This window comes from Cajanus cajan, chromosome 10 (genome assembly GCF_000230855.2).
Source record: "Cajanus cajan strain Asha chromosome 10, NIPB_CcT2T_4, whole genome shotgun sequence".
Lineage (NCBI taxonomy): Eukaryota > Viridiplantae > Streptophyta > Magnoliopsida > Fabales > Fabaceae > Cajanus > Cajanus cajan.
In genome coordinates this window covers 46164271-46174892 of record NC_138526.1, presented here as the reverse complement: position 1 = coordinate 46174892, position 10622 = coordinate 46164271, and the positions used below count along the sequence as shown (strand labels likewise).

The 10622-nt window shown below is 34.6% G+C and overlaps 1 protein-coding gene and 1 pseudogene across 2 annotated transcripts; both read right to left on the bottom strand.

The window, feature by feature from the left end:
- Window positions 1-836: 836 nt before the first annotated feature.
- Window positions 837-6015, bottom strand: LOC109789521 (fatty acyl-CoA reductase 3). Of its 2 annotated transcripts, none has more exons than XM_083065845.1 (10): window positions 5322-6005; window positions 4748-4851; window positions 4274-4476; window positions 4019-4119; window positions 3353-3545; window positions 3111-3272; window positions 2909-2990; window positions 2526-2798; window positions 2256-2383; window positions 837-2167 (listed from the first exon to the last, which is right to left on the bottom strand). In XM_083065845.1, the coding sequence occupies exons 1-10, from the start codon at window positions 5398-5400 to the stop codon at window positions 2011-2013; spliced, it is 1482 nt and encodes a 493-aa protein (XP_082921971.1). In that variant the 5' UTR covers window positions 5401-6005; the 3' UTR covers window positions 837-2010. The 2 variants fall into 2 exon arrangements, 1 of the variants encoding a protein (XP_082921971.1); XR_014430323.1 differs by lacking the exon at window positions 837-2167 and having other exon boundaries at window positions 2526-2641; window positions 2712-2798; window positions 5322-6015.
- On the bottom strand, window positions 5992-6750 carry LOC145952520 (secreted RxLR effector protein 161 pseudogene; annotated as a pseudogene).
- Between the last annotated feature and the right edge of the window lie 3872 nt (window positions 6751-10622).

Sequence of the window (10622 nt, the reverse complement as noted above, 5' to 3'; positions counted from 1 at the left end):
ACAACCATCAAACAGTTATAGGAAGGGGAGACATGCGAAATGGTTGCATTAGTCTAAAGTTGTGAGTTTCAAAGGTAATCCTATGCTATACAATTTTGTTCTTGTTCTCTTATCTCTCTTTTGTCTTTATATCTTTTTAGGTCATATGAAAATGTGAGAATATTTGATTAATGTGTATAGTAAATTTTAAAAAAATTAACTTTATTATTGGGTCTAGAGGCCTATTTTTTCTTATAGAAGTCATCATCCAGATTAACTTTAAATAATCATTTAAACTTATATATATATATTATTAAAACATAATTTAGTGGGAATGTTATGGTTTGGACAATGTACATTATAGATAAAACTAAATATTGATATTTACGTTAATAAACGACGTGACTAAAAATTCGACACTTCAATGATAGTCTTTAAATATTTTTATTTAATGGTTCATTTTTATGAATTTTTTAATATTTTATATCTTTTAATTATATATTTTTTATTTCAACATTAAATATTAATATTTTAAAAAAAATTATCAATAATTAAAAATCATATTATATCACAATTTAATTATTTATCATAAATATTATAATTTGTATGATCAATATACTTATATCAAATTTTAATTATGATAATTAATTTGTATATTTAAAAATAATTATTCATTATAAACCCTTTTATCAATTAGATTATATAAAAAAGGTTTTGACATATAAACAAATGTCACGTAACATCATCATATTCATTATTTTTCTTCTTCTTCAAAATGTCACTAAGAAATTTATTTTATTTTATTATTGTCAAAAAAGTATTTTATAATTCATAAATTATATAAATATGGTGACTAAGATGATTATAATAAGTATATATTCTGATTAAATCAATCAATTAGTCTATTAAATGTTTTGCCACACATGCTTGACTCTATTTTGCCACATTACCGTATTCATCATAATTTTTTTTTGCCGAAATGCCACTAAAAGTTTGATTCTATTTTTTAATTCATAAAAGTATATAAATATAGTAATATTTTTATTAAAAAAATATACACATTTTAAACTTAAGACATCATATTATTATACTAATTTCTTTTTCATCCATCAATATTAAAATTTAAAAATGTGTACATTCTATCTATTTCCATCCCTAGTTTATATTGAAATAGTTATTTAAATAAGACTTTTTTAGAATAATCATTTAAATAAGGTTTTTTTAGAAGTTATAATCCAATGAAAAGCATTTTTTGAGATGTTTTATTTAATGAAAGTATTTTAATTTTTTAATCTCTTGTTTATTAATTTATCTTTTTCATCTTTCTATTTAAATTTAAATTTCAATATTTTTAGTTATTATATAACATTAATGTTCTGATAGTGATAAAATTATATTCTTGTAAAATTGGATTCGGTATCAAAGATTTAAGTATTGTTATTGAGAGGATAACAAACCAATTGTATCATACATTAGTTATCCACAACACTGAAGATGAATACTTAGCACCGACATCTTTGGTAAACAAAAATAAAGAAATTACAAGAGTCTTGTTTATCCAGTTTTGGTTCTTGCATGACCTGTACTTTGTGAAGGCTCACGTTATTCTTGATTTTTGGCCAATTAATCGAATAAAGTTCTAACGAATAACTATTTCTGGTTTTTATTTAATCATGTCAATCTGAACAGTGAACACCAACCTTCTAAAGGAATTATGGAACCCATCATCATGTGTGGAATGTTATATGTTTTAATTTCTCCTTTTTATATGAAAAAATAGAATCCTTCAGCAGAAAATACAAACGACGAAGCCGACAAGTTCCAGTTCGAGTTTGAATTTTGATTTCACAAATAACTATTTCTTCGTAATAAATTACCTAAAGTACAAATAAAATGCAAAATGCAAAATAATTTTACTCCATAAAGCAAACGTTACAGCTATAAGGTAAAATTCAACCAAACGTTACATGCAACAAATTCAAGCTTCATATGAGAGAATGCTAAAATGGCCACAAAGTACGTAATTACGTATCACTTGAAGACATAGTTGAGGATACCAGGAAAATGGACATTCATGAAATAGTCCTCCCAATCAATTATTTTTGGGTCAAACTGAAACATTTCCGTCTCTGCTGCCCCACCTTGTCTTGCCATTGATAATAACTTTTTTGAATTCGTATTATCAAATCTGTCCAAAACAAGCACTCTCAGCTAATTAATATTAGTAATTAAAAAATATCTTACTTATTTGCTGCTATATATAATAATTAACTTACAGTCCATTGAAGAACAAGTAAGGCTTGTAAATTTCAACCAATCGCATCACAGTACGTATCTTCCTATTGAAGTCAACACACATTTCCTCAAAATAATGGCATGAAGCGGCATTCACCACCTCTAGTCCCTATTAAATGCAAACAATATTAAGCAGATTGGTGAGTTCAAAAATTTTTAAGCTCAAGAAATATATCCACATGATTTGTGATTGCAAGAAAATTAGAACTTAGAAGGTATGTGAATTATAGAAATTAAGTATCTGAAGTAACCTTTAAGGGAAGCAGGTAACGAATGTACATATATCTGCGGAAGCTAGCCATGTTGCTCAGTATGTTAACTTTGCCAACCTTCACGGGCTTTCCATCCTTGTTTATCCAAGGTTTTTCTGTGAAATATTTTAAGCTATAGTCTCGAAGATTAAGGTACCTAACTGAATTTATAGCAGAGGAACCCACATGATATATGATATCACCAAGACTAGGTTCTTTTGCATGAGCTACCATTGCCACTATCATTGCATTCACTACCATGTCAGCTGGTATCTGTTTCAAATTCATCAGCATTAACATATATATGTATTCACTTTTCGAAAAGAATGAAGAGGAAATGCTCAATTAAAAGAAAACAAAAGGGTTAATTTTTTATGACTTACCACATCAAAAATTGCCTTGAGATCCAGAAGGAAAGAGGTTAATTTTCCTTTACCATAAGCAACTATTATGCTGTCTATGGTTCTGTATAAAAAACTCACGATCAGATTAGAAAAATATGGGTAATGTGTTTCCATTTTTGAATATCAAATAATTTCTTGGAAAGCAAACTAAAAAGCGACAGAATAAGATTTGATGATTTACCTTAAACCTTCAATCCAACCAGGGAAAGGTTCTTTGTAAGTGCTAGTGATGATTGTGGGACGTACAATTACAACATTAACGTTTCCCTTTGTGGTTCCTACAACCATTTCTCCCATTGCCTTTGTAAAAACGTATGTGTTTGGCCATCCATACATCTTTGCTCTATTAATTAGTCAAGAAACGACCAAACACGTATTCAAGTTTTGAAAAGGATAATACAAAAGGATAATCAGAACAAATACCTTTTACTACCCAAGTCCTTCATGGCCAATCCAATAGCATGTTCTGTGGCTCCCTCTTTTCTAAGCTCATTCAATTTCTCATCCACCCTTTTCTTTTCCATATCAATGTCTAGTCCTGGCACTCCATTCAGTGACACACCATAGTGATATGGATCCTCTAGTATGATTCCTCCTCTCTCTCCACATACATAAGCTGCATGTCATGGCAATAAAGAAATTATCAGAAATTTTATTCAAGATATTCCATGAACATGGCTATATCTCTCACGATATATAAGTGTGTGTATTTATGATACTAACGTAGCATCGTTTCCACTCAATCGTAATTAATCACTAGCTAGCTGTGCCAACAAGGTGGGCACCAACGTTGATGCCATAATCTACATCAAGGATAGGATTAAAATGGTTTTCTGTATATTTATCAGCATTATTTCTTCAGGAGTACTGTGACATAATATAGATATATAATATAGTACACTGATTGTAATATAACTTGGGGCAACAACCTTGAGGCAAAAATGACATCTACAAGGATATATGCACTTGGATACTGAATATCTATTTTATTTTGCTGAGAGAATCGTTTGGAAGTTCGAATGTGAGTTTTGAATCTCGGTTATCATACAGATATAATTTTAATTATGATGGGCATGCATATGTACTAACCTGTTGATACGTGGACAAGCACTTTTAGTTTAACACATTTTTTGCCGAAGCTCAACACATGCTTAGCTCCTAATGTATTTATACCCAATGCAACATCATATCTGCATTTAATAGGCAAAAATAGACGATTATTTATAAATGTGAACACAGACACACATGCATGTACGTATATGGACTTATATCATATTACCGAACCACTATGCGATGAGGTTGAGATAAATGCATGGTGACTTATATCACCTTGAATATATATACCTTTCATCAAATTTGGTTGTTGCAGCCAAATTAACTATAACATCCGTTTGATTACAGATCTCTTTCCCAAGAATGGAGTCCTTCAAATTCAAGTCCTCTTGAGAAATGTCTCCAGGCACCACATTCAACTTTTCTGAGACAAAGGAATCAAAACTTGTACCCATCTTTTCCTTCAGCAATCTAAATAAGTCCTTCCCTATTATCTGCGTACAAATGCAATTCGATAGTATTAAAAAATTCGATGTCATTAATTATCAATTGTAATAACAAAATTATTCATTTGTGCGTACTCGTCAACTGAGTACAAGCACATTCATATTAGTGGCACTTGAGAGATGAAACTCGGGCGAATCTTTAATTTTACATTTTACATTTTACATTAAATACATTGGAAAGGTTGTTGTGATATGATATATTTTAAATTTTTGATAACTTGACGAAAGTTAAAGAAAGTTGTAACATTTGTGCATTCACCTCATTGTGTAAGCGTTCAGTAGCAGATTCAGTATCTTTGGCTCTCAAAAGAAGATAAAGTTTCTTGACATTTGGTTGAGCCCTCAATATTTTCTCCACAAAAACTGCAAAATCATACAAAGGAACACATGCTAACTATAATATATATATATATATATATATATATATATCTTAGTATATATCAGTATATCTTAGTATATATCAGTATGAGCACAATAAGCAAGGAAGAGAGAGAGACAGTATCTTAGCATATATCAGTATATCTTAGTATATATCACAATAAGCAAGGAAGAGAGAGAAAGATAGACTTTTTGCAAGGAACCCAGTGGTAGTGCGCAAGGAAGAGAGAGAAAGATAGACTTTTTGCAAGGAACCCAGTGGTAGTGGTACCTATCTATCTATATATATATATATATATATATATATATATATATATATATATATATATATATATATATATATATATATATATATATATATATATATATATATATATATATATATATATATATATATATATCTTAGTATATATCAGTATGAGCACAATACGCAAGGAAGAGAGAGAGAGACAGACTTTTTGCAAGGAAGCCAGTGGCACCAGTGACTAAAATGGTCTTATCTTGAAGGAAGTGTATTATGCTTTCCAATTCCATTGGAGTTAGACTATGAAGAATTCTAAATGAACCAACCTTAATCAAACAATAATATGACACTACTGTTTTGGCTTAATGTAATGCCCCTATGGCCTTACTATTTATAGACATATTTAATTACCAAGAGATCCCGAATCCTTCATAATTCGGAAAAAATTAAACTCTCATTATTAAAACAACGAATTATCTGAATAGACAAATAAAGTAAAAAAGATAATAACAATATAGTAATAAAACAACTAATAAAAAAACAAATAATACACAAACAAAAACCTATTAGGTTGGTATGTTTTCCCATATTCCTTCATCATGATCACTTCGAATAGCATGTATTTCGTGTAAAAAAACTAAGAAAGACGAGTAATACTAGTATTGGGTGAACGTAGCAACTCACTGTACTTTCATTGAATAAGGGATGGCCTTTAAATAGCCATTGTACAACGTACTGAATTAACAAGAAGATAATAAAATATCTTATCAAAACAAATCTTATCAAAAACTATCTTATCTAAAATAAAACAAACAACTCAAAAATAACTAACTCGGATATCTCTAAAATTTAAGATTATCTAACAAAACTCCCCCATAAGCTTAAATTTCTCCTTCTTCTTTCATTCCGAGTAACTTCCTTAACTCTTGAAATGTTGTTGTCGGCAATGGCTTTGTAAAGATATCAGCTACTTGCTCTTTACTTCCTACGTGTTCGAACTCCACGCTTCCTTCTTTCACCTTCTCCCCGATGAAATGAAATCGGACGTCGATGTGCTTACTTCTTTCGTGATTGATTGGATTTTTGGCTAACTCGATTGTCGACCTGTTATCTACTCGGATCAATACTTTCTCAGCTTTCATAATTTCCAGTTTGCTTAGCAAGTTTCTAAGCCAAACTGCATGTTGGACACTCCAAGATGCTGTTACATACTCGGCTTCACACGTTGATAGAGCTACGATTGGTTGTTTCTTTGATAGCCAAGTGAAAGCCGTGTTTCCCATGAAGAATACGTACCCAGCTGTGCTTTTCCGATCATCCACATCTCCACACCAATCACTGTCCGAGTATCCAGTAAGTCGGTAGTTGTCCGACTTAGTGAAACACAGTCCAACTGACATCGTCCCCTTCACATACCTTAGTATCCTCTTCAATGCTTTCCAATGAGAATACCTCGGATCCTCCATAAAGCGGCTTGCAATTCCCACACTTAGTATCAGGTCGGGTCTTGTACTTGTCAAATACCTTAGACTTCCGATTAGGCTTTGGTACCTGCTTGCATCAACTTTTTCAGCTTCTCCATTTTTAGATAACTTCGTCCCAGGTTCCATGGGAGTAGAAACTAGATTGCAATTCTGCATCTTTGCCTTGCTAAAAATCTCCTTGGCATACCTCTTTTGGGACACAAAAATACCTGTTGTTCTTTGGTCCACCTCTAAACCCAGAAAGTACTTATGATGCCCAAATTGGTCATCTCAAACTCCCTCTTCATCACTTCTTTAAACTCCTCAACTAGCTCAGCTTTGCTTCCCATGAATATCAAGTCATCAACGTATAGAGCAACGAACAATATATCTCCTCTCCACTTCTTTAAATAGAGAGCATGTTCATAAGGACATTGTTCATAACCATTTCTCTTGAAGTAGGTGTCTATTCTCTCATTCCATGCTCGAGGAGCTTGCTTCAAACCATACAAAGCCTTTTTGAGCTTCAGCACCTTCATCTCTTCACCTCTCCTCATGTACCCTAGAGGTTGCTCCACATAGACTTCTTCCTCCAACACCCCATTCAAGAATGCTGACTTCACGTCCATTTGTTGTATCTTCCATCCATACTGAGCTGCTAAGGACAGTAGTAATCGAATCATTTCCATCCTTGTCACGGGTGCAAAGACTTCATCATAATCAATGCCTTTCTGCTGTTTATAACCCCTCTCCACAAGACGAGCTTTGTAGCGCTCCACCTCGCCATTTGCATTTGTCTTCCTTTTGTATACCCACTTCAAACCAATTGGCAGAGCTCCTGTGGGTAAATCTATCAGCTTCCACATCTCACTCTTCTCAATTGATCCGATCTCCTCATCCATTGCTTTCTTCCATCTCTCATCAAGTACTGCCTCTTCAAACTTTATATCTTCTGTTCCTGTCAATAGACATACTACATGTAACTCGTCAGTGGAGTTGTAGATGTCTTGCTCCTTTGCTTTGTATTCGGACGAGCTCGGAAAACTTGTTCTTGAATGCCCAACACCACGTAGTCCGTGCACCAACTCCTTCCTTGATAGCTCGGCCAAACCTCCAAAGTTTAAATGCCCAAAACGAGAATGCCTCACCATTGCTTCATCCTTCACGTCCAGCTTTAAGCACTTATTTTGAATGATGTTCAGCTCCAGTTTATACATCCGATTCTTTTTCATCTCTACTCGAGCTACTAAACGATCATGCTTGTCCTTCAAATAAAGTACTCGATCCTTCATCAGAACCGAGTTGCCTTTCTCCATCATCTTCCCCATGCTTAAGATGTTGCTCTTAAGTTCGGGAACGTAGTAGACATTCCTTATTTCTCCAACTCGTCCATCCTTCTGTATAAACTTGATGGTTCCACGCCCTTTTACCGCCACCTTGGAATCATCCCCAAATGACACGAATCCAGCCTTTACCTTGATGAGTTCGTTGAAGAAACTTTCTTCTCCACACATATGATTGCTCGCTCCAGTGTCCAAATACCAGACCGAGTTGTTTAAGCAACTTGAATCAAGCTCGGCTTCTGACTTCTCATCTGAGCTTGGAAGCTCAACTACTGATCTCTCCACGCAACTCAAGTTTAGTTGAACCTCGGAGGCACAACTCGGACGTAGCTTGGTCTCCAAGCTCTACGTCATCATCAAAATTCCTGCTTCCTCGTCCTCTTCTTCTGTGAGAAGATTCTTCTCTTTCTCTTCACTTCGGCTTTTAGCTCGGCAATACTTTGCTATGTGACCGTATTTGCCACAGTTGTAGCAATTTGCCGATCTGCATTCCTTTGCGTAGTGGCCGAGTTTGCCACACTTATAACATTCCACCTCCGACCTTGGTTGACTTCCTTGGCTACGATCACCTCGTCCTTGTCCTCCTTCATGATTACCTCGTCCTCTACCTCGTCCTTGATCACCTCGTCCTTTGCCTCGTCCTTGATCACCTCGTCCTTGTCCACTTGATCTTCGGCCCTAGGTGTTCCGAGTTTCATTCAAATCAAGTTGCGCCTGTAATGCTTGATCAAGAGTACCTTTCATCTTCCTCCTCCTTTGTTCGTGGGCTTCGAGTGACCCAGCGAGCTCTTCCACTGAGAGAACTGACAAGTCCTTTGACTCCTCAATTACGCATGCAATACTCTCGAAATCATCTGTTAATGATCTCAAGATTTTCTCCACAATTCTACTTGCTGGCATTGGCTCCCCATTCCTTCCGAGTTGGTTAGCCAACTTCTCCACCTGAGTTATGTACTCGGATACTTGTTCCTTATCCTCCATCTTCAAACACTCAAACTCTCCTCGGAGAGTTTGAAGTCGGATCTGTCTGACACGGTGGTTACCTCTGTGCGCAACCTCCAAGATCTTCCATGCTTCCTTTGAAGATGCAGCGTTTGCAATCTTCTCGAAACCTGACTCATCCACGACATTGTACAAAAAATACAAAGCCAATTTGTCCTTCACTCGTGTCTTTTCCAATGCGGAAATCTGAGCCACAGATTGGTCTTTGTCCTCCTCGGGTTCTTGGAACCCCTTCTCCACTATGTCCCATAGACTTTGGGAACCCAACAGGGTCTTCATCTGTAAACACCAATTATCATAATTGGTTTTCTTTGACAGTTGTGGTACGATCATTCCATTAACAACCTTTGCCATTACTCTCTCTTTCTTCTTTCTTCCCCTTCACAGGCGCACACTGTTTTCCTCTCACACTCGGCACTCAGAGCATAAAGCTCTGATACCAATTTGTAGAAAAACTAATAGAGACGAGTAATACTAGTATTGGGTGAACGTAGCAACTCACTGTACTTTCTATTGAATAAGGGATGGCCTTTAAATAGCCATTGTACAACGTACTGAATTAATAAGAAGATAATAAAATATCTTATCAAAACAAATCTTATCAAAAACTATCTTATCTAAAATAAAACAAACAACTCAAAAATAACTAACTCGGATATCTCTAAAATTTAAGATTATCTAACATTTCGTCCACTTCATTATCTGCAATAGGACCAAATGATCTGCTTGAGAAAGATGGTGTCTCATGCATATCTAGAGACCTATCTTCGTGAGTTCCATGCATGATTCTTCCTTCAAGGACCATTGACCATTTCTCATTACATGGATCCCTGACATAAAAAATTTGTCTTGCTTGATATGCCATAATAAAATGTTCATCCTTATAACCGACCTTGTTCAAATCAACCAAAGTAAATCCTAAATCATCTGTCCGCACACCCGTATTGCCATCAACCCATTTACACTTGAACACAGACACTCTAAACGTAACATAATCAATTTCTCATGTCTTGTATGACTCCGAAATAACTCATGGATGCTGTAATGGAATTTTTATCTTTAGAACTAGCAAAGTACAAAGCCTTAGCCTGAATTGTAACCCCACTATTTTGTACTCTACTTTTGTCATCTTTTATCTTTGTATAGAAACAATATTTGTTAATGTCATATCCACCAAATGTAATCACATCGTTGTTAGGCCCACGAGCGAGTCTCAAAAGTGTATCAAAAACATTAACCTCACCATAAACCTTTTTCTTAAACCAAGCTAAGAAACTCTTGTTATGTTCATTCAATACTCATTTCTCATTCATTTAGGGGTGTGCTATCTTGATTTCATCTATGTGTTCAGATATGTAAGGAATTACTTCATCAGTGTTGTTCAATATGTACAAATGTGCTTGGTCAATTTATGTTCGACTCACAGTTCTAATCTTTAAACTTTGAGTACCCTTACCAAAATGTTTCCCATCATATGTCGAGTCTTAGGAATTCCTATTGGTTCTAATTTTGACATGTACCTGAACAAAACTCAATGACTTCTTCTGCAATGTACCTATCCACAATAGAGGCTTCTGGGCGGTATTGATTCTTGACATATCCTTTTAAGATCTTCATGTATCTCTCAATAGGGTACATCCATCTAAGATAAACTGGGCCACACAATCGAATCTCCCTAACCAAATGAACTATCAAATGCACCAT

What these genes read in the sequence shown, in the direction of transcription:
- LOC109789521 (XM_083065845.1), bottom strand. Translation starts at nt 5,400, where the DNA reads ATGGAATTGGAAAGCATAATACACTTCCTTCAAGATAAGACCATTTTA. An exon ending in ACAACCAAATTTGATGAAAG is followed by an intron (nt 4,120 to 4,273) that starts GTATATATATTC and finishes TATTAAATGCAG; the next exon opens with ATATGATGTTGCATTGGGTA. An exon ending in GGTTGGATTGAAGGTTTAAG is followed by an intron (nt 2,991 to 3,110) that starts GTAAATCATCAA and finishes TTTTTTATACAG; the next exon opens with AACCATAGACAGCATAATAG.